The following is a 26,590-nucleotide window of genomic DNA, read 5'->3' on the forward strand; positions in this document are numbered from 1 at the left end:
CAACGCTGTGGAGACTACGCAAGAATTTCAGTCAGCAAGATGTGCAACTCCGTGCGTCTCATAGCATAGCTGCGTCTCGTCGTTGTTCGTGCGAGCAGAGCAAGAGCAAGCGCGTCAAGCGTCGCAACGCTTCAAATGAAAAACAAAGAAACGAATACAACGAAACGCTAAGAAATATAGAGCAAAATATCGACAGCCGTATAATAGCTGTTTATCTCTATGGCACAAGAACTTGTATTTTTTTTATATACTCGACATGAAACTGAAAGAAATCACTTTGTGGGTGCGAAACAACAAACTATTTCCTGGCGCGAACACATCTACTGCAAGAGGTCTCGCTAGCCTCCACAGTGTTGACTGCTATGTATGGATTGGAAAAAATTCCGTTCAGTCAGGCTATGGTGGCCACTGGCTAGTCAGGCTGAGGGACGCTCTCGCTTGCGCCTGTGTACACGATTCGCCTTTGCGACCAGAAACGGGCCCGAGGTTTAACAAAACCTAGCCGGTGGCTTATTTCGGAAATTACTCTCCCTTTATTTGATTCCGCTAGCGGTCCGAGAATGCGTTGGGAGGTAATTATTCTACGGCACCAGGCGTTGTGGCTGGTGTTCCACTTTTTACATCAGAGAACGCAAATACAAGAGCTATTTTAAACGAGCGCTCCGTATACACGGCAGTTGACGCACGATACACGTGGGCCAACCGGCACTTCCAAGAGCGACATCCTCAAGGACCAGGTAGAACCGCCGCTCAGCGTCTGCGAGCTCAGGCGCAGCGTCTCAGTGACGCTGCCTTCCTCGGTACATGGAAGTGTCTGCTGGCACTGTCGAGAACGCGCAGGCCGTGCAGGTCACCTTAGATGACTACGCAGTGAGCCGCAACTCGGATCAATACTTGTACCTTACCTTTCCAGCAGCTCGACACCTTCAAACACCACTGACAACCGTCGACACACTGACGCAATAGCGACCGAGTCCGAACGTTCCAACCACTGGTTCCAACTAAGGAGTTCCAAACGTCGCATTCCAACCTCGGAGGGCGCTTTCGGCGCTGCTGTGCGCTAATGATGATGTTGCTTTGCCACGCAGGAAGTGCTCACCATGGAGGGAAAAAAAAAAAACCAGGAGGCAGTGTCACATGACAATCTTGAAGCTTTCCCATCCATGTTTCCCAGCCATCAAAAATGAAACAGCAGCGTGACAAGAGCATGGAGTACAAGGAGAGAGCGGCGCGGAGGAGGTTTGCTTGTGAGCGCTAGGCGTGCGAACTCGTCATTTTTTTTTTTCCATGAGCCGAGCAAAAAAAGAATAATGAAACAGGAGCATGATGGGCATTGTGACATGAGCACAGGAGATGGCGGCTTCAGGGGAGGTTGGCTTGTGGACGCTAGGCGTGCTCCCTCCTGTTATACTCACAGTACTGGGACACCCAGCTCTCAGCTGCTATAGGTTAAAAATGAAATAATTATTAAAATTCTAAAATATACTTTATAGAGACCTTACAGGTGTTGTGAGACCAGAGCGAGATGAAATATCAACATTTAAAATAATTTGAATCGTGAATTACCAGGAAAGTAATCTTTAAACGCTAACAATAATGATATTGTTGCGATAATGACGAGGCTGTTGCTTTGGATGTTATTTGCACGAAAAATTAACGAAGCAATTGGCGCGCTGACCAGTTCAGCGCCGAAATTTCGCAGAGCTCACCGCAAACAGGGACCAATTTCGGTATAGGTAGGGTCCTTGACTGACAAAAACCAACACAGAGCGTGCGTGATAGGCGGTGATTCGGGAGAAATGCGTGCCATGTGTGATATATCAAGTGCGCGTTTAAAAATTGCGCGACGCGAAGAAAAAAATTACAGCATATCCACAGGGTGAATGATGATGAGTGGGGCGAAGCTCCGGAGGGCATCATCGGTAAACCGTGAATACGAGTAATTCGCCCCACTAAAGTAAACACGTGAGAAATGTTAAACATCAAACTTTTATTGTTGCTCCGTGTACTGGTATCATACTACAAGTATAGTTTTATAACATCTTGCATCTCGCATCTCGCATCGGCTGCTCAACAGTCACCTGTGAAGCGCCGGCGGTGGCCATTTCTCCTGATGTAGGGCTTGTGTAGCGGTGGACAGGAGTATCCACTGCAGGAACGGGTTGCGGGGTCGGACTGGCAGAACCGCTTCGTGAAGGGGTGCTGAGCATCAGGCGTTGAAGTCCGAAGAACCAAAGACCCGAGCGTCGTATTCCTCAGAGAAATCGTGGTTGCTGCTCGAGCTTCCCACTTCGTCGTCCTCAGTTATCTAGCCGGCCTTGAACACGTCCGAAGAACCGAAGACCCGAGCGTCGTCTTCCTCAGAGAAATCGTGGTTGCTGCTCGAGCTTTCCACTTCGTCGTCCTCAGTTATCTAGCCGGCCTTGAGCCGTGTTTTCATCATATACAAGTACCGCCATCTAGCGTACTCTCCACGAACTAAACGAGAGGTGGCTACTACATACATCGGGGACGCACGACCCACGGCTTAAGGAGCTTCGCCCCTAAAAGAAAGCGACGACGACAAAGCAAATAAGCAAGCACGAGCATGGTGGAAGCAAACAAACAATCAAAAGATTCACTACTAATCCGGGAAACTCACGGAGCACCAAGAAGGACGCGCATCAGAAAGGGCCACGACGCTCCCGGGAAAACCAATAACGGAAAACCACGCCGGAGGAATAAAAAATGGCGAAGCCCACTGGTGGAAATGGGGGCAGAATAACCGAAGAATACCAGCCACGTGGTACTCTTAAATTGCCACATGGTAGTCGTAAATTGCAAAACCCTATGAATCTTCCGCAGGTTCATAAGATTTCCATGGGTGAATTACACAGTGCGCAAATCCCAGGCATGCCTTTAGCATCCAATAAACACATGTGCACCTACTGAGACGCTTTCCGAATTTCCAAAACATCATTTAGCAAAAATTCGCTTTTTTTTCTTCTTCTTCGAAATATACCAGTTAATCGTGAGCGCTCGTGCCGTTTTCTCGTCTTTCTATGTCCCGTTTTCTTTTTTCTTTTTTTTGCGCTCTACCAACTCGCCCAGCAAAGCATTCTATCGGAAACTCGAATCGCGCGAAGACGAGCAACGGCGCGTTCGCAATCGCCACCGAGCTCACTGTAAGGGGCACTGACTCTGGGAACGCGGTTGCCCGTGGACATAATGCGCTGCGAGCCAATGGCAAGAGCGCGTTGCGGGAATCGTTCCCACTGTGCCTGTTACGAGTCTTTCAAAAGGCTCCGTGATGATTCGTGGGAAGAAGTTCCATTATGGGGTTTTAAGGTGAAAGCCTTAGATGCCCCATCAAACGCTGAAGTCTACCGTCGCCGTCAACACGAGCGATGCAAAAAATCATCATCACGTCATGACGTCACCATATGACGCCTTCGTGACATCACAGATCGGCAGAATGTGTGACGTCACCATGACGTCATCACATGACATCGGCGCTTGGTCAAGGGAGGGCCGATCACGGAGGCAATGCAAAACCACGTTAGGTGCAGAAAGCTTTCGGGGGGGGGGGGGGGATCAATGCATCGTCTGAGAAGAAACAGAAGATCACGGCTTTTCGCCTTCGAGTCTTCTTAGCTGAATGCATAAGGGTGAATGCATAGGGTGAATGCATAGGCAGCGCCTGGCCAAGCACGCGGAATAACGCATAACGCTATGCATGCGCAGCACGTAACAACTATAGCAAACGACGGAACGTTGTGCATGAATTTTCTTAGCGCTGGAAAGCTATAGTACCATGGAAGGTATTGCGACCTGTCTGTAAGGCGTGGTGCCGCAGAACGAATATCACACAACGCATGCTCAACGCATTCATGGATCGTATAAGCGGAATCCATTCTTCATTATATTTTACTTTCAGTAAGTGTAATTTCCGAGATGCGCCACCGGCTAGGTGTTGCTAAAACTTTTAATGGCCAAGCTGTTCCTGGCCGCAAGGGCGAATCATGGATCCAGGCGCTGTTAGTCAAGCGAGTGCGTTTCTCAGCCTGATTGACCAGAATGATTGATTCCGTCAGTTCTGCACTCCTTTGTGGTGGCTACCATAACTCCGTTACGTATACCGGGTGTTCAAAGTTAAGCTTTATGGTTTTGCTAAACTTCAGCACTGGAAAGAACGTGAAAACCACCTTTGCAGATAAATTATGTATACAGGGGGACACAAAGTGAGACAATAATTATCGCTGTCAGCCACCCAATTAACTAAGATTGAATAATGAACTAAGATTGAATAATGAGGGCAGCAAGCGGGCATATGTTTGTATTGAAGAGTTGGAGGCAGTCGCGTTTCTATACAGTTCCACTCGGAATAATTTTTCTAGCATGTCTGTGCCCCGAGATACCCCGCTGCAAAGTTTAATTGCGGTTTGCATGATTACGCATGCAGGGCGGTGAGGATCGGCGCAATGCTCCTGCCTGATGTGACGAGCAGTCATTGCTTGCTATCGCCAGCTGGTAGAAAAACGGTAACAGTTATCATCTTTGCCTATGCCTTCGATCCGTTGTCAGATGAAACGCCGCGCGCAACTGCCGCGGCACATCGGGGAGGAGCTTTGCGCCAATGCTTACTGTCTAGCGTGCGTAATCATGCAAACCGCAATTAAACTTTGCAGAGGTATACCTCGGGGCACAGACATGCTAGAAGAATTATTCCAAGTGGAACTGTGTAGAAACGCGACTGCCTCCAACTTTTCAATACAAACATGCCCGCTTGCTTCCCTAATTAAAAAGCTCATTATTCAATCTTAGTTAACTGGGTGGCTGACGGCGATAATTATAGTCTCAGTTTTTGTCCCCCTGGATAAAAAAAAACTTATCTGCAAAGGTGGTTTTCACGTTCCTCCCAGTGCTTAATTTTAAGAAAAACATAAAGCTTAATTTTGAACACCCTGTATATCAGTCAACGCTGGCTAGCGAGACTATTGCAGTAGACGCGCTCGCACCAGGAACTTTTTCATTCAGTGTTTCGCACCCGCAGTGGGATTTCATTAGTTTGATGCGGAGTAATGAATTACAAATTATCGTGCCTTAGAGATAAACAGCTGTTGCTTTATATTTCCTGGCGTTTCGTTGCATGTATGTTCGTTTCCTTGTTTTCAAATCAAGCGTTGCGACGTTTGACGTTGGCTTGACGCGCTTGACCTTGCTCTGCTCGACCGAACACTTCGACGAAACGCGGCTATCAGAAGCGCGAAGTTGCACATCTTGCTGACTGAACCTCTTGCGTAGTCTCCACAGCATTTACTGCTATGTATGGAACGGAGTGCAGGCGCTTTCGTAATCACGCTGTTCTCGTGCTGTCTGGTTGATGTACGCATCGTCGTGCGCAGAGGGTTAGGCCTGATTCATATTAGGCGTCAAACGCCATCGTCTCTGCAACATTGCAGCAACCTGTGCGCCACGTACCAAGTTCGAAAAAAAAATTGTGCTCGGCATAATGATTTCTCTTAATTCAATTGAATCGATCTTCCTATAGAAAACAAAGTACCATAAATTCACAGCCCAACTTTCTGCCCCTTAGGGTAGAATGACCTTATTTTAATTGCCCGCTATTTTTTAACACGAAAGTGTTTTATGCCGGGGTCCACCAAGACTTTAGTGACGTATTTCCGTCACGGAAATGACGTCGAAAAAATATACACAGTCAGATGGCAAAGAAAAAAACGTACCGTCAACGGGCATCGAACCCACGACCGCTCGGTCCGCAAGAATAGATGCCGGGCACGCTATCCACTGCGCCACAGTCACTTTTTTTTTTCTTTATTGCCTCACAAAGTATTTTCATACACTAATCGTAAACCAGGGAACAGAACAATGATACACCACCAGCTGTTAGCTGACTACATGTTAAAACTTTGGCATGTGTAACAACGACTCCACTCTGGGAACCCACTCCGGTACATCCATCTGCACTTTCTGCATTTCGACAAAACGAGAGACACATTCGCGAAAGTAATCGCGAACAGGTCTGACTTCCACATCGGCATTGTGAAAGGCCGCACTGCGCCACGGTCACAGACTCTGGAGGCTTTACGAACGCGCCTTTTATATCTACCACTCTCCCGATCGGCTAGGGTGCCTTGATGCGCGTTTTGTCCGCTACGGTCGGCTGGGTAGTGTTGACCTCTGGGAGTGGTAAGGTAAAGTAATTCGTCATTGCTGTGGCCTCCGCGACTAGCACCTGCAACGCGTTTACGCGTCCGTCCCATTCGGCGCGTTTTCAATAGAAGTTGAATTATGTCAATGCCTTAACACACCGCGAGGTGGCGAGCTTTGCCCAAGCGTCGTAAAAGCGTCGACCTCGCTCAGCATCACGCTAATACAAACCAAAAATCACAGCATATCCACGGAGTGAATGATGATGAGTGGGCGAAGCTGCGGAAGTTCATCGGTAAACCGTGAATCTTCCGTGAATTCTGCCCAGTACATCATCACCGACGTGAGATCGGGCGCGTTTATACTAAAGGTTCGATGAGTTATGACGACTTGCAGCTCACTTTAATTTTACATGTACGCTGTGAATTTTCATTGTTTAGAAAACCATTGCTTTAGAAAACATCTGGCGTCTTTCGTTAAGCAACTGGCGTTCTTTCGTTTTGCTTTAGAAACATCTGGCGTTCTTTCGTTTTGCTTTTACAAAACATCTGGCGTCTTTCGTTAGTTTATTTCATCAATCAACGGCGTTTTGAACAAAATTTTTATTGTTTAATCACGCACAGGAGAAATCTCACCAGGCACTACCTTGGAGGTAAAGAATGGCTGCTAATGGGAATGAGACACAGAAGAAGTCGGCTTTTAGCTAACGCTGCGAATTTTTTATTGTTCAACAACGCACAGGAAAAATCTCCCACTGGCACCACCTTGGAGGTCAAAGCGTAAGACTGGTTACGCACTACGACTACGACTACGACTACGAGGGACGAACGGGTGCCGCCTTAAGGAGCTTCGCCCCTAAAATAGCTCTGCGACGCGCGCCTGCCTCATCTGGCTGTAACAGCGCGTTCCATGCTCACGCGCTCGCCCCGAGAAAACTCGTGGCCGGGCTACCGGGGCGGCACGACGCGCTTTGCGTTTCCCTCTAGTCCGGCCGTGGTGCTCAATCACATTTTGACATGCCGCGGGATGGCGAGCAAGTTCTGCGTCCAATATGCGACGCTCTTCTGGCTATCACACCTCGTTCTCTGATTACGCTTTCACCGTTAACTACTACAGCTACCACAAGGGTTTGTTTAATCATTTGCGGAGTGTACTGCCTCCCGAATCGGTTGCCGCAAAATTTCTCGAATCCGTCAAGAATCAGCGGTAGTTACGGGGGTTTGGCGCACGCTCCCAGCGCTTTCTCTCTTTTCTCGTGCCGGCGAGCGCACTGGAAGCTAGACAGGGAGGGATGGCATGGGGGAAAGAAGTTACGCCAGCGCGCGTCATGAAACTCGATCGCTCTCCCGCTGTGATTCGCTTGCGCGGAGTGCGGCTACCGTGTACTGAGGAGTGCGGCGCCGGCAAGTGGCGGCACCCCGCGGCAAGAAGCGCATCTTATCCGAACGCCGCTCTCGATTTACGTCGGCTATCGGCCAATAAGCAGCTATGTCTCTTGCGACGTACAGCGGACAGACGCCCCGCCACCGACGAGAGTGAGAACCGGACTCTGTTTGAAAAGAGGGTGCACGGGGAAACGGCAACTTCGCGCTCCGCTTGTGGCCATTACGCGGCGCGCACGACGGTAATATTTGGCAGAACATGGACGTTAGTCGTCGGGATAGAGATGTACCACCAATCATCAAAGTGGGCGCATACACGTTAAACGGCGCCATTAGCTGCCAGCCATCAATATACATTGTGCAAACTCTCTTATATCGCTGTACAGTAAACATTCAGTTACTTCTGTAAGGGCACGCTTTACTTTCGTGTTATTCCGATTCCTATGACGGAGGGATCAACCGTGTTTTTTTTTACTTTCTCCCTACTTTTCCGCCACCACTGCTCTAACCAGGCCCGTAGCCAGGAATTTGTTTCGAGAGGGGGGGGGGCCTCCCCCGCCCCCCCTTCCCCCCCGGCTACGGGCCTGGCTCTACCCGTCTTTTACTTACTTCTATCGCGGACGCGTTTACCTTTCCGTTGTCCCTCAACACCAAGGCTTCATGTAGGCTCGGGCCCAAACACACCCGAGTGGATATCTCTACATTCAATTAAAACATGGTCCGTCGTTTACTTAGCTTCCCCACATCATGTACTAGATTTTCTTATCTACTGAATCTTTCTTTATAACTGCGCACATTCTAAGGCAACCCGACCTCACTTCAAACAGTAACGCGCATCTCCTTGAATTATCAGAAAATGCCTCCCTCCTTATTTCGTCTTTGCCCTTTCGGTAGTTACTGAGAGGCGTTTTTTCTTGTTTTTTTTTTCATTGCTGCTATTCAATAAATCATCTCCGCCTCTCTGACTTTTCACTTTACGCTCTTTGTTGCCATATCGCTTGCACTGCCTGCCGAATACTTGCTGGCGAGTCTCCTAGTTCTTTCTTTCCACTGAGTGAACGCTCTTCCCATACAAACACTAGAATGGAACACTTTCTCTGCCCATCTGTTTTCCTCCATACATCGTGTTAGCTATGATGTACAGACACGCTCAATATGGCTTGCAACACGGAAGCGCGTGGCCTGGTGAGTTCAAAGATTGCGCATTCCTTCAACTTGTTCTAATTTCCACAACTTAATGTTACTTTCTTATTTGGGATCATCGACAAGTGAGAGAACGGTGTCTACTTATGGAAATAAGGCCAGTGGAAGATATGCGAAGTCTTTGAAGTAGTGAGGCCGCGCGCTCCCGTGTTGCAAGTCATATTGAGCGCGACTACAGTCTATCGTCATTCATACTTTCCAGATGGGCAAGAAAGTCAAGATGACCGTCAACATGCGCAAGCGCGTTACCCTCACTGCCGACATCATCCACGGGCTGAATGACCACCGAACGCAGACGGGTGCATGTATGTTCAACCCTTTATAATCAGTGCACCCTTTTTCTCAGAACCCAGACGAAAGGCTTATAGGTGAACTCTAAAGCATGTCTCTATTCGGGTGTTTGGGAAGGATGTGACCAGACTCATAAAGGTTTCCAAATGAAAACCTCAAACACTACTCTGTAGAGGTCCCAGTCGGACTCTTTTTAGGATGTTGTTGCAACGTTTACCTTCAGTACATTATGCATTGCTGACTGGTGTAGGACTTAACTAAGTCATTTCGGTCACGCGCATAGGCGTGCGCAGGGTTCCCCATCAGGGGGGGAGGGGGGGCGAAGGTACATCGCAGCGCCTCCCCCTTCTAAGTCAAAATCTGCCCGATACACTGATTACTCGATTAACTAAATATTTGAAGTGAAAGGAGGGGAATTCATCGAGGAGCTAGTTTTTGTTACACAACCATATGACGCCAACAGAGTCTGTCTGTTTGCTTCATATGGTATACCATAATCATCATCACCATCATTGGCTTACTCTGTGTTCACTGCAGGACGAAGGCTTCTTCCAATATTCTCCAATTTACGATGTCCTGCGCGAGCCAATTCGTTATAGCTGTGACATAACATAACCGTTATGTCGCAGTAGGCTTCACCTCACTGCGACCTCCACTGAGGCAAAGTGTGCTTTAAAAGCGTCGTTTGTTTGGTTTCTCCTCAATCTTAGTAATAGTGTGGAGAAGCACACCTTGCAGGAACGCTTGCGCCAGAACGATTGTTTACGTTCCCGGGACACCATCTTACATTGTGTAGCACAACAGACACACCACTTCAAGCCATACCTTGACGCTCCACACTGCACTGTATTATGTCGTACTTAATACCATATCATGCTATAAGATACTATGTCGTGTGATGGCAGTCCATTTCAGAGGCGTAGTCAGAACTTTTTCGGTGGGAAGCGGGTGTCTGGGGAGCCATTCTCAATGTGTCTATCTAATGGAAATGTTCATTTCGGCTGAGCGCATTCAGTTATTCGAAAAGGGGGCGTGCCGTGACGTCGCCGCACCAAACCCGCCAGCACATTCTCAGCGTATAAGAAGAAAGTGGACAAAATGTACAGTATAGGACACTTAAACAAACTTGACAAGTCTAAACTTGCATATGAACGTGTCCCGCACGTTTGGGAACGAAGCAGGGAATGCGTACCGACCTTCGTAGGAGCATTGGACGGGCGGGCGTACTGAGTACAGCTTTGCATGTACTGACACAGATTGTGCTAGAAAAACTGATCACGCGAATTGTCTGCTAATGGTGAGGGTACTAGAATCGTGGAAGAATGCTAACGTCATGTTAATTAATAAGAAAGGGTACATCAAGGGCTTAAAAATTACAGGCCGTTTAGCTTACTGTCCGTTGTTTGGCTGTTTTAAAAGGTAATTAGTCCACCTTAGAGTCCAGCCGGATAATTATGTATCAAATTTGGTTGAGATATTAATGTAAATGCAATTTTCCTGCCGTATACACCTCCAAAAATTTTGCGAGAATGTTTTATGTGTGCATTATTCCCCTGTAATATTGCGCTATGTATAAATATCTGAGTAATCTCAGATATTTATACTCCACAGGAGGTATATTTTGCGTTGAAAATATTTTCAGATCCCTGATGTTTCTAAACCTAAATGACAAAATCTTCATTTTAGTGCACATTGAGAGACAATTTACACCATGTGGTGCACCAATTAAAAAGTCGGCTTTATACCAAGCAAGAAAATCATTGAAGTCCACCACTGACAGCTATCTTCCTAATCGTTCCCACCTTGGGACCTCCTGATGCTGTATGTATTATGTAAGCCTGTATTTGTACATTCAACAACAATGGATACAGTTGAACTTGAACCTTTTCTGCTACAACGCTGCCAATTCCAACTGCCTTGCCAAGTTAGTGACGCACACACAGGCTTCAGTCCTTCCTGTTGTGATCTTTCACCAAGCCGATGCATGACCAATGCACAACCTGCTTCAGAATGTGGAAGAGGGAACGGGAGACATACGCTATGTACGTTAGATATAGGGTGTTTCAAGAAATGTGTCCAGTATTTTTTAAAAATCACAGCATATCCACGGAGTGAATGATGATGAGTGGGCGAAGCTGCGGAGGTTCATCGGTAAACCGTGAATCTTCCGTGAATTCTGCCCAGTACATCATCACCGACGTGAGATCGGGCGCGTTTATACTAAAGGTTCGATGAGTTATGACGACTTGCAGCGCACTTTAATTTTACATGTACGCTGTCAATTTTCATTGTTTAGAAAACCATTGCTTAGAAAACATCTGGCGTCTTTCGTTAAGCAGCTGGCGTCTTTTCGTTTTGCTTTAGAAACATCTGGCGTTCTTTCGTTTTGCTTTTACAAAACATCTGGCGTCTTTCGTTGGTTTATTTCATCAATCAACGGCGTTTTGAACAAAATTTTTATTGTTTAATCACGCACAGGAGAAATCTCACCAGGCACTACCTTGGAGGTAAAGAATGGCTGCTAATGGGAATGAGAGACAGAAGAAGTCGGCTTTTAGCTAACGCTGCGAATTTTTTATTGTTCAACAACGCACAGGAAAAATCTCCCACCGGCACCACCTTGCAGGTCAAAGCGTAAGACTGGTTACATACTACGCTACGAGGGACGAACGGGTGCCGCTATAAGGAGCTTCGTCACTAAAATCACAGAAAGGAGGCATCTGCGTGCTATCTGCGGCGTTACCTTTACTGTGGGAGAGGGCATTTTGAGATGCGTACAAACATTAATTACGGCAGTAATTATAGAAATTAAGAAAATTAACTTTTTAACCAGTGGAACTAAGTGGTCGAGTCAAATGGGCGAATGAAAGCCCTTCCTGAGAATAGCCCATAGCCGCTTTGAAATTTCTGAAAGGCGACCACTGGTAATCACGCGGAGCGATTAAATCTGGCTCATTTTGCTGGCGATACCGAAACCTATGCACCAAAAAGCGCGTCTGCCCTTCACTGCGGAAACGCCCTCCGTGACGACACTGTTTCCCTCGCACGGGGAGGGGGGAGGAGGATAAGCGAGCGCCGTTATCATCCGTTGATCTAGATACTTCGTTTCGTGGCAACGCTTATCCTCCTCTATCCCCCCCCCCCTTCCCCGTGCGAGGGAAACAGTGTCGTCACTGAGGGCGTTTCCGCAGTGAATGGCAGACGCGCTTTTGGGTGCGTAGGTTTCGGTATCGACAGCAAAATAAGCCAGATTCCAACGCTCCGCGGTGATTACCAGTGGCCGCCTTTCAAAAATTTCAAAGCGGCTATGGGCTATTTTCAGGAAGGGCTTTCATTCGCCCATTTGACTCGACCACTTAGTTCCACTGGTTAAAAAGTTAATTTTCCTCATTTCTATAATTACTGCCGCAAATAATGTTTGTACGCATCTCAAAATGCCCTCCCCCACAGTAAAGGTAACGCCGCAGGTAGCACGCAGATACCTCCTTTCTGTGATTTTTAAAAAATACTGGACACATTTCTTGAAACACCCTGTGCATTAGATATACGATATATGTTAGATATACGCTATGTGGCTGTAATGCTTGTTGATTCACATGTACCATTAACTGCTTCTGTGATGTTATCTTGATGTAGCGGAAAGCCAGCCAGTACCTTCCCAATGGGTAAAAAGGCGCGAGTCGTCGAACGCCTGAGGAGTGACTTTAAGTTCTCCGCCCACTTCGTCCGGAGCCTGAATGACAACAGTGGGCACACCGGCGTAAGCATGTTCACTCCTATTTAATGAATCCACCCTTACTAATTTCTCAGAACCCAAGACGGTCATATGGGTGTACTCTAAAGGATGTCGCTGTTCCGATGATGGGGAAGGATGCGCTAGAATGATCTATAAAGGGCTCCCAAACAAGACGCCATGAGATGGCGGTCCCATCTGGGCTCTTCTTGGATGCTGAAACATTTACTGTTGCTGCATTAGGCATAGCTTCGTCGTGTAGCACGTAATCTGAATCTTGTTTGTCACACGTAACAATGATTCTCAGTGTTAGTATATCTTTCCATCTATGAAGTCTGGCTTAAGTGATATTCATGGGAACAGGAAAATGATAAGCATCATCTAAAAATCGTACTACCCAAAGCAAGTTAAAAAAGAATTATGAATAGGCATGCATGACAATCAAAGGTTTGTATGGCCTTTTAATTCGGCAGTGTCGCAGTTTTCTTTCAACTATTTCTCCACATTGCAGCTGCAGAATTCGCATGGCTGCGGCCATCCTACACATTGTCTCCATGCCTTGAGAATATTACTTAAGAGCTGTGGGATAACCATTAAGTATATTTTCGGAGAATTATGACTGTAAATAGGAGCAGTTGAATTTGGATCACGGTAGAAGGTGAAAAAGAGCAACACAGGAACAGAAGAAATGAACAACAGGAGCACTCAGCAGCACGGTGTGTTGTTCGTTTCTTCATATGTCCCTGTGTTTGCGCTGTTGCTTACCTTCTATTTTTGGAGCCATATTATTTAGTTACAGTGAAAGCCGATATCGCATTAAAGGTATGAAAATAATCCGTTGGGATTTCAGCCGAAAAATGATAAAGCAATGCATTATTCTCAAAAGAAAAGAAAGAAAGAAGAAAAAAAGACGGCTTATACGGAATACCATCCACAAGATTCTGGAGTAAATTCAGTAAACAGAGCCATAGTGAGCGTTCCATTCCTTCATTGCAACTGCTCATACAACTAATTAACATGTACTATATGTTAAATAGTTGACTAAGCTGCTGCTCCACTTGCCGCTTCATCTATCCAGTAAATGCTTCAGCACTGCAGCTCGGATTTCGGAATCTGCTGCATGATCCCAGCTTTTGGTGCTCCGGAAAGTGCCCAATCATGTTCCACCTGACGTCATCAGGAGGCAAAAGAGCGATTTTGCACCTCTGTGTTTCACTTGGTTCCACCTCTTCATCATCCCTTTCGGCTTCACGATTCCTTAATCTATTGGATCAGTGCATTACAGCGTTAGTTAATGAAACGGCTATGTCAATCTTAAACTCCAGGAGGTCAAGGCTTTGCTCCTTTGGGGTAAAACTTTGTTCACAAAGCCTTTTGTACTCAATCCCCCCAAGGCAGCAGGTCATGTCAAGGAAGTGCGCAAACACTTGGACCGTCCACTTTTTTGTTCGCATAATGACATGATAGTAGGAGTGGATGTCACCAGTGTATGTGTAAGCCTCGTGCCTACAAAACTGAGGCTCTCCTTTAAGGCAACAAGCTTAAGTGCCTCATCAGATGCTGGCCTTGAAAAATGCGGCATACAGTGCAGAAGCTCACATGGCCTTAATAAACATTTCCTATTAAAAATTGGGGTTTGGGCAGTCAAGTATTTTACTGCAGAGCCACACTAGTACTTGAAACTGCTTGGGAAAAAGACCCTATGCAGTGGTCTTGTTGGGCAAGGAGTCACGTTAACAGATAGTTGCATCAAATGCCGCATCATGTGAAGTGTGTAACGAGCATCAATGATGATGCTGGCCTAGACAACCCATTGTGTGGCACAAGATCTTGCATGACCTCTCAAGCTCTGGTGATGACGATGGCTTTCGCCTTCGAGTCATCTTGGGAGAATGCATAAATGACCTTTTTTTCCATACTCTAGCTTACAGTGAAATACTACTAGAGAAAGAGTACTGGCGACCTTGTCAGACAAGTGGACAAGAACTATGACCACCCACGAGCTATTGTGCACCTCTTTGTGACAACTGTCATTTCTTAATTCTGCAGTTCCTTGCTTCTGTGGTTGCCTTGTTTAATTCAGGAATTGGAGCCTTAAATGTTTGTCATTTAACAGAGCACAGATGCTAAACAAAGCCCTCATTCTGAAGATCAGCCTGGAGTATGTGGACGAGCGCAACGCAACAGCCAGCATGAACAGGACGACAGCTGCTGCGTATTTCAGGATGCGACACGGTCATGGAGCCACTTCGGACACGACTGGTGGTATACGGTATCTACATTGGTTTCATGAAAGAATGTGCACGTAGGCATTAAGTACTGTGAAAGTTAAATACAGATTCTGCTATTACATTTATCGTTGACCAAAATAACCTTTTTTTTCAACTGCACATATCGAAAGACCCATCACAAAGTGACACTCCCATTGCATGAAAGTGTACACAAGATGTGTCTGAGGACCATTTCCCTCACAGACAAAAGCTTAATTTGTACCATGCAAAGTATAATACTGTTACAATAATCAAACTCTCACAATAAGGAATACAGTTAACTGGTTTATAGAATGATTGGATTATTGCAAAAGCTTCAGCAGAGCTATATAAGCACTGCTGGAGAAGGCTGTAATTACACTATAGCAACGTATTCATATGTACCCATCCTAAATGTACCACTAACGGTTAAATGTGGTTGTGATGCATCCCCAACAGAGTATCCATACAGCACCGGTGTATCCTGAGTTTGTAAATTTGGTGTCAGAGGCCCTTTTAAGGATGTAAGGTTGGGTAAATCGACCAAAAAGAAGCTCTTTTTTTTCACTTCATTAGTAAAAAATAATTCACACTGTGTGGACCAAAACAGTGGGTTGGCACCCTCAAAGCCATTTAGAAATGCTGCCAAAAGCAGTGCATCATTACAATTGCGTGGGTTTGTTGACATGTTGTTGTCCATCATTCTTTCTGCACGTATATATTTTCTATAATAAATATGGCTAGATTGGCTAAATATATTCATTTCCTGCCATTTTTACAAGTTCTGATTTCCAATTTCCCAACTAGGAATGATTTTGTAGCATATAGTCATTGCTTTATGTTGTGAGCACTTTCTGTTTTAAAAGTAAAAGAGCCATTTTCTCACAATTGCTTTTTTGAAAGTTATCAAAACTTAATACAGTGAAGCGTCATTTGAACGAACTTCAAGGGACCCCAAGAAAATGTGGAAAACTGATGCCGAAGGTCGGAAGGTTCGGCAACCTTCTTTAAACACCTCTATCACTGGAAGAGCATCGTGGCCATGAGTTCCTGTGCAACATGGCCGAGTCTCTGCAGGTGAGGCCCTAGCGTTTCATTCTGGCCTTTTGGCTTTAAAACCAGGAAGACCTGCAGTACACCTTTCTAATGTAAGCGGAACCAAACAATAAGCGATGGTTTTGCCAGGCAACTTGCAAGCTTTTGAAGAGTAGTGATTGAACAAAAAGGATTTACTTGGAAAACATGGAGATTACTTGCACAGAGAATAGTAATGCGATCTTAGTTGACCAATGTAGGACCCACACTAGCTTCGATTGGTGATTACGTCTGTGTTGCAATGAAGTTTGCATCCATTATGTCTGTTGGCAGGAGTCCTGTGCATTGTACCTGCTCTGAGAATCGGATCCTCAACTTCTGTGATAAGATTATCGATGACATAGCAACTTTTAGCGCGACAAGACGCAAGAAAGGGGACGGGCCATAGCGCTACTCTCAGCTGGCCTCAACTGCTGATAATAGCTTCCCTTATATAATTAAACATACTAGGTAGCAATGAAGTGACATTTATTACATACATTCGAAGAAATACTACATGATCAGCACCGACTCTGAGAATTATGCCTTCACATTTTATGGGCAAGTGTACTGACACAGTTATGATAAGTGTTAACTGAAACATCAGTGTGTTTTGCCACTGTTCAGCAATGCCGCAGTGACAAAGCAGAAAGCCAAGCAAAAGATCCACAACCAGATCAAAGTGCTGGAGTTTTGTATGGTCATTGAGATGTTGCTTATAACTGTTCATAGTGCATGGAACATCACGAATACAAATATACAAAAACACGTAATGGGGAAATTAAGTAAACATTACACAAACTAAAAAAAAGGACTTTACTATGGTGTTAATAACACGTCCCTCAAGTAAAACTATTGAAGCTGTCAAAAAAAAGTGCAGTCTTCTTTTTCTCTTTCCAATTTTCATATTCGAAGTTGCTTTGTGCCATGTTGAACAAAAATGTTTACTGTAATGAGAACCAACAGACAATCAAGCCAAGGAAATTATAGGCCGGCAGGGACCAAACCTGCAATCTTCGTATGATGCGTTTGATGCTTTACCAATCTGCCTTTTTCACGACACCCCCGCGCATGCGCTCTCCCCTAGCGGAAAAGTCGCAAAACGTCTCATAATCTCGGAGGCTTTGCTTCTGGCAATACCGATTGGCCCGGCCCCTACCAAAACGGCAGAAGGCAGCACAGTAAAATGAAAGAGGCGGATTGAGCTACGATGGTTGTCATCCTCCCGTCAATTTGTGCATATAAACCTGGGAGTGTTAGTCGGCGCCACTAGTTGCTAGGTTGCAGGTTCAGTCCCTGCCGGCGGCAAGGTGTCTTTCCGTCCACTTTAATTTCTTCACATTTTTATCATAATTTCTATAAATGACGTCCCCTATACTTTCCTTGGCTCAATTGTAAGGTGGTGTATAACAAAGAAAAAACGAGCCCTTAAATTCTCCTCCAAAATTTTCTGTTTTTTAGGAGAGGAGGAGCACCCAGACACTGAGGACGCCATCACAATGCACTTCTGGCCAACGACAAGGAAGATTTAGAGAGAGATGGCAGCTGTGACAGCCATGGACATAGCTGCACAAGAAGCAGTTCAGGCACGTTCAGGCTGCTGAAGTCGTCGCAGGCCGTGGCGACATACTGCAGTAGCCCAGCCGCGGCAACGCACACGGATGGACACGAGGCTGCCGTAGCAGCTGTAAAGAGTGCAGCCGAACAAGCAGCTCAGGGAGCCCAAGCAGGGCTTAAAGGAACGTTGGTGTGGCCGCCCGTGGCAGCACTAAAGCGGCACCAGTAACAGTGATGTGGACGGTGTGGGGCGTTGTCGTCGTCTGGCCCAATGACAGAATGCAGCGCTGCCTCACAACTAAAAAAAAAATTATTAGTGCGAGAAGCGATGAAAACTTAATTTAACAAATAAAAGTCCCCGTGGCCACCACACATGCCATCAACCGTTCAGCCCTCGCTGCGCCAGCCGTCCACCACACGTGCGCACGCACCCCGCCAGTCTGTCACCAACTCCCTGCGCATCGTGTCGGCTGACGCTTTTATAGGGGATCTGCGGGACGCGCGCACCCCTACTGCGCAGCACACGTCATTATCGGGTGGCGATGCGTGCGATTCCCACAACGGCCTGCTCCACGGAACGTGTGGCAGCAACGTCAGTGGCTTATACATGTGAAATAAATGCAGCTGGTGCTCAAGATTTGTATGCGCCACTTTTTAGGAGATCATACAGAATACAGTTCCAGTGGCTGTCCTCAAAAATAGCTGCCAATTTAGCCTTTTGACTCTTCATGTTTTTAAGGATTGTTTTTTTTTTTTTTTCACGTGGAATATAGACAAAATGGCGCAAGGCATCCAAGTAGCTATCCCAGTAATTTGATATTATGCGACGTAACATGCGAGGAGGTCTGGAAGGATAACATTAACAGTGTCGGGCAAGTTCCAAAAGCGCCCCTCATCTGCATCAACCAGAAGAGCATTCACTCGCCAGGTTTAGCCATAGAAAGAGTAACGCTAAATGACGAATGCTGCTCCATCTGCTAAGACATTTTACTCCTCAAAGGGGCACCAAAGTGCAGCAATGCAGCCAAATGCTCCACAATGTATTAGGGGTGTTGGTTGTATCCTATGGGAATAAGCCCAGAATTCCAATCGTTCTGAGGAAACCACAATGCATCAAACTTACGCAAACACCGAGTCTGCCATGCACACAAAAATTACCCTCTCCTCATTTTCCTTTCCCACCCTCTTTCCTCTCCTTTTCACCCTCACAAAACTCCTCCTCAAACACTTCCTTTTCCCGCGCCCTTGCTATACTATACATGGCTACGCTCTGAAAGCATCTCTTGGCACGCACCCACTGGAGGCGAGAAGTGGGACCTGCCCAATGTCTGTGGCATATACCCGCTTTGCTATGCTGCGAACACAAATAAGGAACTTTCAAGCCCGGCTGGCTTTAATAGCTTCGCTGTAAAAAAAGATGGCTTTCACCTATGAGTTTTCTTAGGCGAATGTTTACCAAAAGCTTACTGTGGTATCGACGTGGGTGCCTAAGACGCCACGTCGACGGAACGCCGGGTGCACACCGGAACGGCGGCCCCGAAGCAGACGAAAGGCAGGCGGCAGGGTGCCGAGTGGAGGACCGAACGCTCTAGTTTAATATTGTTACTACATACGTGATTTGGGTATGAGCATCTGTGTAGTGGGGAACAGGGTGGTTAGAGTAGAAGAGGACGTTCGGCTAGTGAGAGAGGCCTCCGGTACGCGTCTTGGCAACACCTTCGCGCCTACCGGTACGTCGCAGCTCAATAAAACCTTTCGTAGACGTAACAGAGTGGTGGAGGTTGATGAGCCTTGACCTGCGCCTCTCTGGGCCATGACGAATGTTGTCGGTGGCAGACCGGCGAGACGACGGCTCTGGCAAAGTTCAGGCAGCTGTAGCTCCGTGGTACGTTGTGCTGTACCCCGCACCTCCACCACTCTGTTACGTCTACGAAAGGTTTTATTGAGCTGCGACGTACCGGTAGACGCGAAGGTGTTGCCAAGACGCGTACCGGAGGCCTCTCTCACTAGCCGAACGTCCTCTTCTACTCTAACCACCCTGTTCCCCACTACACAGATGCTCATACCCAAATCACGTATGTAGTAACAATATGTACAGTGGAATATATACAATCGAAGTGCGCCCCCTGGGGGCAGGAGAACCAGTTCCCAAAATAGAACCCAAACCACTACACCACACTTGCCAAACACCATTTGCACCTACGTATAGTCGTGCTCAATATGACTTACAACACGGGAGTGCATGGCCTCACGAGTTTAAAGATTTCACATTCCTTCCACTAGCCATTGTTTCTACAACCTAGCGCTGTTCTCTCACTGGGGGATGTTCCCAAATAAGAAAATAATATTAAGTTACAGAAATAAAGCAAGTTGAAGCCATGCGCCATCACTGAACTCGTGAGACCACGCGCTCCCGCGTTGCAAGTCATATTGAGCGCGACTGTACATGCAATATTCAGACATGGAAGAGCCAGCATGGCCTGAGTTAGCACATCTGCACCCCTCCGCAATGGCTATCACACTTGCCAATGTCCTAGTAGTACACCCCGGCACCCAGAGTCGCTGGCTCTATGTAGAGTGGCTAGCATAATTTCAGTTGTTGCTGGTGTGATGAAGAAGTGCACCCTGAAGAGCTACACAGTCATCGTAAGCGCTACGCAGGAGTGGCTCATACTGAAAGCTGTTCGCGCTGGCTAGGCTTACAATTCTATACTGTCTCGCATCACAGTTTCTCTTGTCGAGGCAGTGTCTCCGCTCTTTATTATACTGGGAACACTGCAAGTTAGACTTTTCGAAATAGCTTTTGCGTCCTTATAGATTCGTATGAATCATGCAGTGGCCTTGCTGACAGCACCAATGACTGAAGGTGCGGTGGCAAACGACATGAGGAAAGAAAGTTAAAAGAAATTACAAGAACGCAGGATCAATACAGAAATTCTGTGGACACCGGGACACACTGGCAAAAGTGGGGGAAACGCAGCTGTTCGCGAGGTCACCGCAGAAGCAGGTGGGCTGCATCACATGTGCAACATCCCACAGCCAAGTTTCTTCCAAACCTGGTGAACCTAGGTCTCTACCAAAAGATTTGAGGTGAAGACTCTCCTAGGAGAGCACTGATGCACTACATGCATTCACAGCAAAATGAACGGCGACTTTACGAAGCTACGCCCTCACCCCTGTTAAGTGACAAGTGCGGGCTAACACGCAAACAAGTTTCCGAACAAGGTTACGGCCAATGCCGCATACAAGCACGTACTTGACCAATGGATCGGAGCCAGACGCGCAAGCAATTCCAAACACTTCTCGATACGCACATTTGCCGGGTATTACGCAGAGCAGATTTACACCGCCTCTTTTCGAGTTCCTCGGCTTTCTCATAAGGAAGATCCAACATACATCACCTACTGCACTGTGACATAAACACCTTATAAGAAATGAGATAGAGTCGAACCATGTGGCACAAAGAGCCATCGCGAAATATGCTAGTCAAAGTGGCCTGTTTAAAGTAGTGTAGGAAAATTTGACTGTTGCCTGCAAGACGGAGTGAATTGAACGTTACCAAATAGGACTAGGATTCTCTACACAAGTTGGAATAATAAATACTGATAAGTAAAAGTTTCTTGCATGCACCCGTTCACACAACAATCCCACATCCCCGACCCATTTCCTACCTAATCCCCATCTGCGGCACAGAGCCAACCCCTTCAGTGAAATAAAGGTTTCATTAATTCATTCTATCGACCAGTCAACTGTATTCCTAAATAAGATGGTTCGTTTCTTCTTGCAATAGTGTAGCACGAGATGGGCTATCTAGGCAGCTCGCGTGTACACTGTTATGGCATGGGAAAGTCAATATGTTATGGTTAAATTTTTCGACACGTATCATATGCACAAATTCCTTCTTGTCAAGCGTGAATGCCTAACCAGAAACTAATCTTTTTTCTTTCTTGTACTAGTACCTAAATGCTCACGTCTACATAGCCATGCCAATGAGGCAGATATCTTGCCACCCAACAGGTTACTAACATTGCCAGTTTGTTTGTTGGATGAATCACAATTTATCATATTACTTAGCATTTACATAGTGCAGGCACGAATGTTCTCACATGCCGATCAGGCAGATGTCTCATCTTCGCCCTTTTCCTCAAATTCGCTTCCAGGTGCATTCTATGTACCTTCCACAAAATCTTGTCATAGGCTGAACCACTACTCAATCCAGTATGGCGCTCAGGTTGCACTCACTTTATTTGCAGGAGAAACTAACCAACACTACAAACACACGAAAAAAGGTAACTATACGAATACACTTTGACATATACAAACAAGTTACTGCAGTTCTTATGCTGTAAACTAAGCAATGTTAATCTCGATCTAGTGGACAGTTTTCAGCAAAAGGGCCAGCGAATATCCAGCACCCATCAGCAAGAGTGTGTAAAAAAAAACATTCCCAAACAGTGCTGGTTGTTGCTTGACTGGCCGCATGTCTTGCTGCATTGGTTACGTAGCCAAACGCAACTTGGGTGGCTGCCTGGGCTTGAGCTGTTGCAGCTGTCTGTTGAGGTAGGGCTACCGACGCTCGCACCACCACATGTCATTGAGGGCGCAACTGTTTGACAGCTTCAGCAGTTGCCTTGCAGCTACCTGGGCGGCCACTTCAGCTTTGGTATCGTCTCTTCTTTGTACATGGAAAGACACGGTTGCAGTGTTGTGGTGCTCGGGAATGTTGTGTTCCCCTGAAAAATAAAATAAGCATTCAAGCAATACTACTAGTATTAGGTAGATATGTCAGGTTAGTAACTAGCCTGACATATCTACCTAAGGTCCGTTTGGGATGGAATAAAAGAAAAAAAATTTAGTTCATGCAATGAAATCTGTATTCTATACCTTGCACATTACAGCAGTACTGCTGATTCGGTATTTCGAAGTTACATACGCCTGCTTTTGTGTGTTCTTGATAAAACAAGTGGCATGATGAGGCACATGTGCAGTCAAGTTCTGAAGTGCGTCAGCGATGTACTACAGAGTTCTCTCACTGCACCAAGAACAACAAAAGACACATGTTGTTCAGTGAACTGAAGCCAAATGATAAGAGACTTGTTTGGAAAGCTCGAAACACAAATGTGACTTTAAAACAACCTGTACGGGGAGTACAACTTGAGATGGTTATCTGTCATAAGTTATAAAGTTGTATTTGCGTGTTCATCTCTACTCACCATCAGGCATTCATAATTTTCTCAAGCTTATTTGTAAAGGTATTGCTGCACTCCTGCCGGCTGGGGATGCATCACAACCACAATTAACCGTTAGTACATTTAGAATTGGTAACGACATTCCATTGTAGTATAATCCAAAGCATTCTACAGTGGTGTTTCATATAGCTCCGCTGTAGCTCTTGCAATAATGAAGTTGTTCTATAAGCCAGTCAGCTGTATCCTTTAACAAGATAGTTTGGTGCTTTTTTTTTATTCAAATAGAAATAAATGAAGGAGTTGTTGCCACTTCTTGGCGATCACTACCTTGCTTCACTTGAATAATGGGAACAAATTAAAATTTAAAGAAAATAATTTAGTCTTACCTTCAACGAGTTGAAGTTGTCAGCACAGCCCACTCACGTGTGGCATACACAAACGCAATGTAGCTAAGTCAGTACTGATCGCATGTGGCAGCGTCTTCAGAGAAGCACTGAATGACTTTCATTGCTTTATAGTCAACCTTTGATGGCCATAGGCTACGGTACCTCCTGGTATCATTCTTATACTTTCAATGGCCCAAAATCGTAAGTTTTTTTTTACATTAAATGTGCTCTGGAGACGCATCTTCTGGCGTCAATTTTTGACGGCAGTATCTGTCAATTATTTTGGTCAAGGATGAATGTAAAACCAGAATATGAATTAGTAATTAGGGACTTTTAGCCAGTACACATACTTTTTAACCGTGTTACCGGAACACGTTTTAGAAAAGTTTTAGCTCGCCATACGTAGACGTTTACATACGTATGCAAACGTATACCTTTACATTTGCGCAAACCACTAAATGGTGATAACTGCATTTAAACTACATTTAATTTAGATAACATTGAATTACCGCTGTGGCAAAATTATAAGAGGTTTTTAGCATGTGCAGTACCCCGGTATACACAAAGGGGTACACAATCCCGGGTTACCAGACGACAGTGTCGACATCTTGCGACGCTTCGTGCAGCCACAGTCATGGACACGTTTGTTTTTGTTTAGTGTTCTTGAGGGAAAAAGTGATTAAAAAGGCAACTCATTCATAATTATGCCGCTGCAAGGCATTTACAATGGAAGTAGAATGCCCAATGTTTCTGCAATAACAATTTTGTGCTTGCCTAGTTCACCTTGGCCCTGCTAGATAGGGCCACCTATCCAGCCTGTCAGGGGCTTTAGGCCTCTCACGTTTACGGATTTGGTATACTAGGTTGCTCTATTCTTGGTAATCCAGCTGAAACAAGGTGATCATAAGTGACGCTCGCACTTCGGCTTATTTTGACTCGGCGGCTGGAGTCTCCGCAAAGTGGATATCGCGAGTAGCCAAGAACGAAGGTGGATTTGTGAGATAGGGCCGTAAACGTAAAGCCTATCCGGCAAGTAGTTTACGTCCCGTAAAGGTTCGCACGTGTGCAGATTCCATCGGGCATTCGGTAATGGAAAGAAGTATACGTACAAGCTAGAAGTCCCCAATACTTATAGTACATAATGCGTTTATGCACACTCTCAGGACAATAATGTAGACATCTTACCATCTGCGACATCGCTGGTTCCACCTGAACCATGCCTAAGCTTGAGGTACTCTTCTGCACGGTTCCTCAAAACTGTTTCAAATACATTGTCAGCGCCCTGGTAATCAAGAGATCTGCACAATGAGTACTTTCTTTGTCAACATCAGACTCTTCGTTTATCAAAGTGAGGTCAATCCTGATGTCCTTATCATTGCCCTGAGCAACTGCACTAGATTTAGACGACATTCTGAGAGGAGCTCCAACTTTGAGCCCGCGTAAATTTGGAGTTGTGTTAGTGTTTTTCAAAATGAATAGAAATAGTAGGGACAACCTTTGTCCAAAAGAACATAAACGAAGTCTCTGCTTCTCCAGGAACCAAGGTTGGCTGGTGGTTACTGTGCAATATTCAGAGAACGGGCTACAGCTTCTATGTCATGTTTCACAGCCTCCAAAATTGCTCCAAGGCAAACCTCCTTTTGAGATTCGAGCATAGACTTCGCCCAAATCACAGCCTCCAGGATTTCCCATGAAGGAATTTACAAAGTCCAGCCATTTCCGAGGGTCTGCGTCCTTGGGCCAGGCAGCGGCGACTGGTGCTACTGCTTGGGTCAGCTCCTCTTACAATTTACGGTGCTTTTGGTACACAGCAGCTGCTTCCTCTGAGGAAAATGGCCGCTTCCTCTGAGGGTCTAGAGAATGGGCCACAGCTTCTATGTCACGTTTCATGGCCTCCAAAATTGTACCAGGGCGAACCTCCTTTTGAGATTCCAGCACAGACTTCGCCCGAATCACAGCCTCTGGGATTTCACCACTGTTGAAGGACCTAGCATATTCCAGCCATTTCTGAGGATCTGTGTCCTTGGGCCTGGCACCAGCAACTGAAGCTGCAGCTTGAGTCAGCTTCTCTTGCGATTCACGGTGCTTTTGATACGCAGCGGCTGCTTCCTCTGAGGGAGACGACGGGTTGACGTCAGCAGGAGTGGATGTAGCCTCGACAAAAACGCGGGCATTCCTGAATATATGCTCCGGGCTTTTTTTCATGACCATACGTGCAAAAGCGGATCTTTTGTTACCTCGGAGGATGCCGATCGCGTGTATGAAGGTGTGAAGCGCGGGACCTTCCGAGACGGCCAGCGGAGACCTGGGCAGAATCTCGAAGGAGCGGAGGTAAGGAAAATAAGAGTTCTTGACTTCACAAAACTCCGAGATTTCGGTGAGCTGCCGAAGCTCCTTTTGGACCTCTGGTATCCAGGCCCACTTCATCCATTCTTCGCGTTTCATACCACTTATTTCGGTCATATGCTGCAGGTTTTTAAACGAAGTGTAGTCTTTACAAAAGGTATGCACAGTCGCCGTCCTCATGCGTGAGTACTTGTGGGTTGGGACAAGTAGGAAGAACATGTCCAAAGCCGCTACAAGCGCGGTAAATGACGGGTGATTGCCCAAATCTGCTGCCACAGCCCGAGCAGCTAAAAGAGTGGTCTTGATGTCGTCGCTAGATGCGTAAAAGGGTTCCGCCTTCAAAACGTCCACGGCCTTCTCGGCTAGTTCACGTAGGTAATAGCCTTTAGCATTGGGCGCGGTCTGAGCCATGCCGTGCAAGTAGCATAGCAGAAATACGATTGACTCATCACTGTCCATGGTCATGCCCACTGCACCTGTGTCGTATTTGAATTCTCCCGTCTGGACAATTCTGGCCTCGTAAAGCTTTGCAGGATTCAGCTCATCTCCCGCAGCTAGGAATTCATGGCCGTCCAACTTAAGCTCCTCCGAAAGCTTGTGGGTGAATTTGGCGATTGTTTTGTGGCAAAAAGCAGTCGCCAGATCTCCGTCTACCCGAAGACTTTTCAGCTGAGCACGAATTTTCGCCCCGTACGGGTACTCTCCATTCACTTCAAAGATGGTCACTTCAGGTTTCTGTAATTCGGTCCTTGCGTGAAAAGCAGCTAGTTCTTCCCGGCCGTTAACTTTCCGAAAAGTTATCGCTTTTGTGACCTTAGATTCGCCGGTCTCGGGGTTGAAATAGTAGAAATTTTCATCCGTGTGTATTAGCTCATACTTCCACATCTTTCGATCTCGCAGGGATTAAAGTCTTCCCTAGGAACTCGAGGTACGTACGGTAGGACGGTAGTTACAGTGTTCCCGCCACGTGGTTCCAGTGGTTCCAGCTCTGGTTTGCTCTGGTTTATTCATAGGGGCCGCCATTCGCGCT

The 26,590-nt window shown here is 46.3% G+C and overlaps 1 protein-coding gene across 1 annotated transcript; it reads right to left on the minus strand.

Moving 5' to 3' along the window:
* Positions 1 to 21,865: 21,865 nt before the first annotated feature.
* LOC119389839 (uncharacterized) lies at positions 21,866 to 26,547 on the minus strand. The gene is made up of 2 exons (XM_037657237.2): positions 24,400 to 26,547; positions 21,866 to 22,372 (listed from the first exon to the last, which is right to left on the minus strand). Exon 1 carries the CDS (start codon positions 26,443 to 26,445, stop codon positions 24,997 to 24,999), a length of 1,449 nt encoding a protein of 482 aa, XP_037513165.1. The 5' UTR covers positions 26,446 to 26,547; the 3' UTR covers positions 21,866 to 22,372; positions 24,400 to 24,996.
* Positions 26,548 to 26,590: the final 43 nt, after the last annotated feature.

The sequence above is a fragment of the Rhipicephalus sanguineus genome, chromosome 4 (assembly GCF_013339695.2).
Source record: "Rhipicephalus sanguineus isolate Rsan-2018 chromosome 4, BIME_Rsan_1.4, whole genome shotgun sequence".
NCBI classification, from domain to species: domain Eukaryota; kingdom Metazoa; phylum Arthropoda; class Arachnida; order Ixodida; family Ixodidae; genus Rhipicephalus; species Rhipicephalus sanguineus.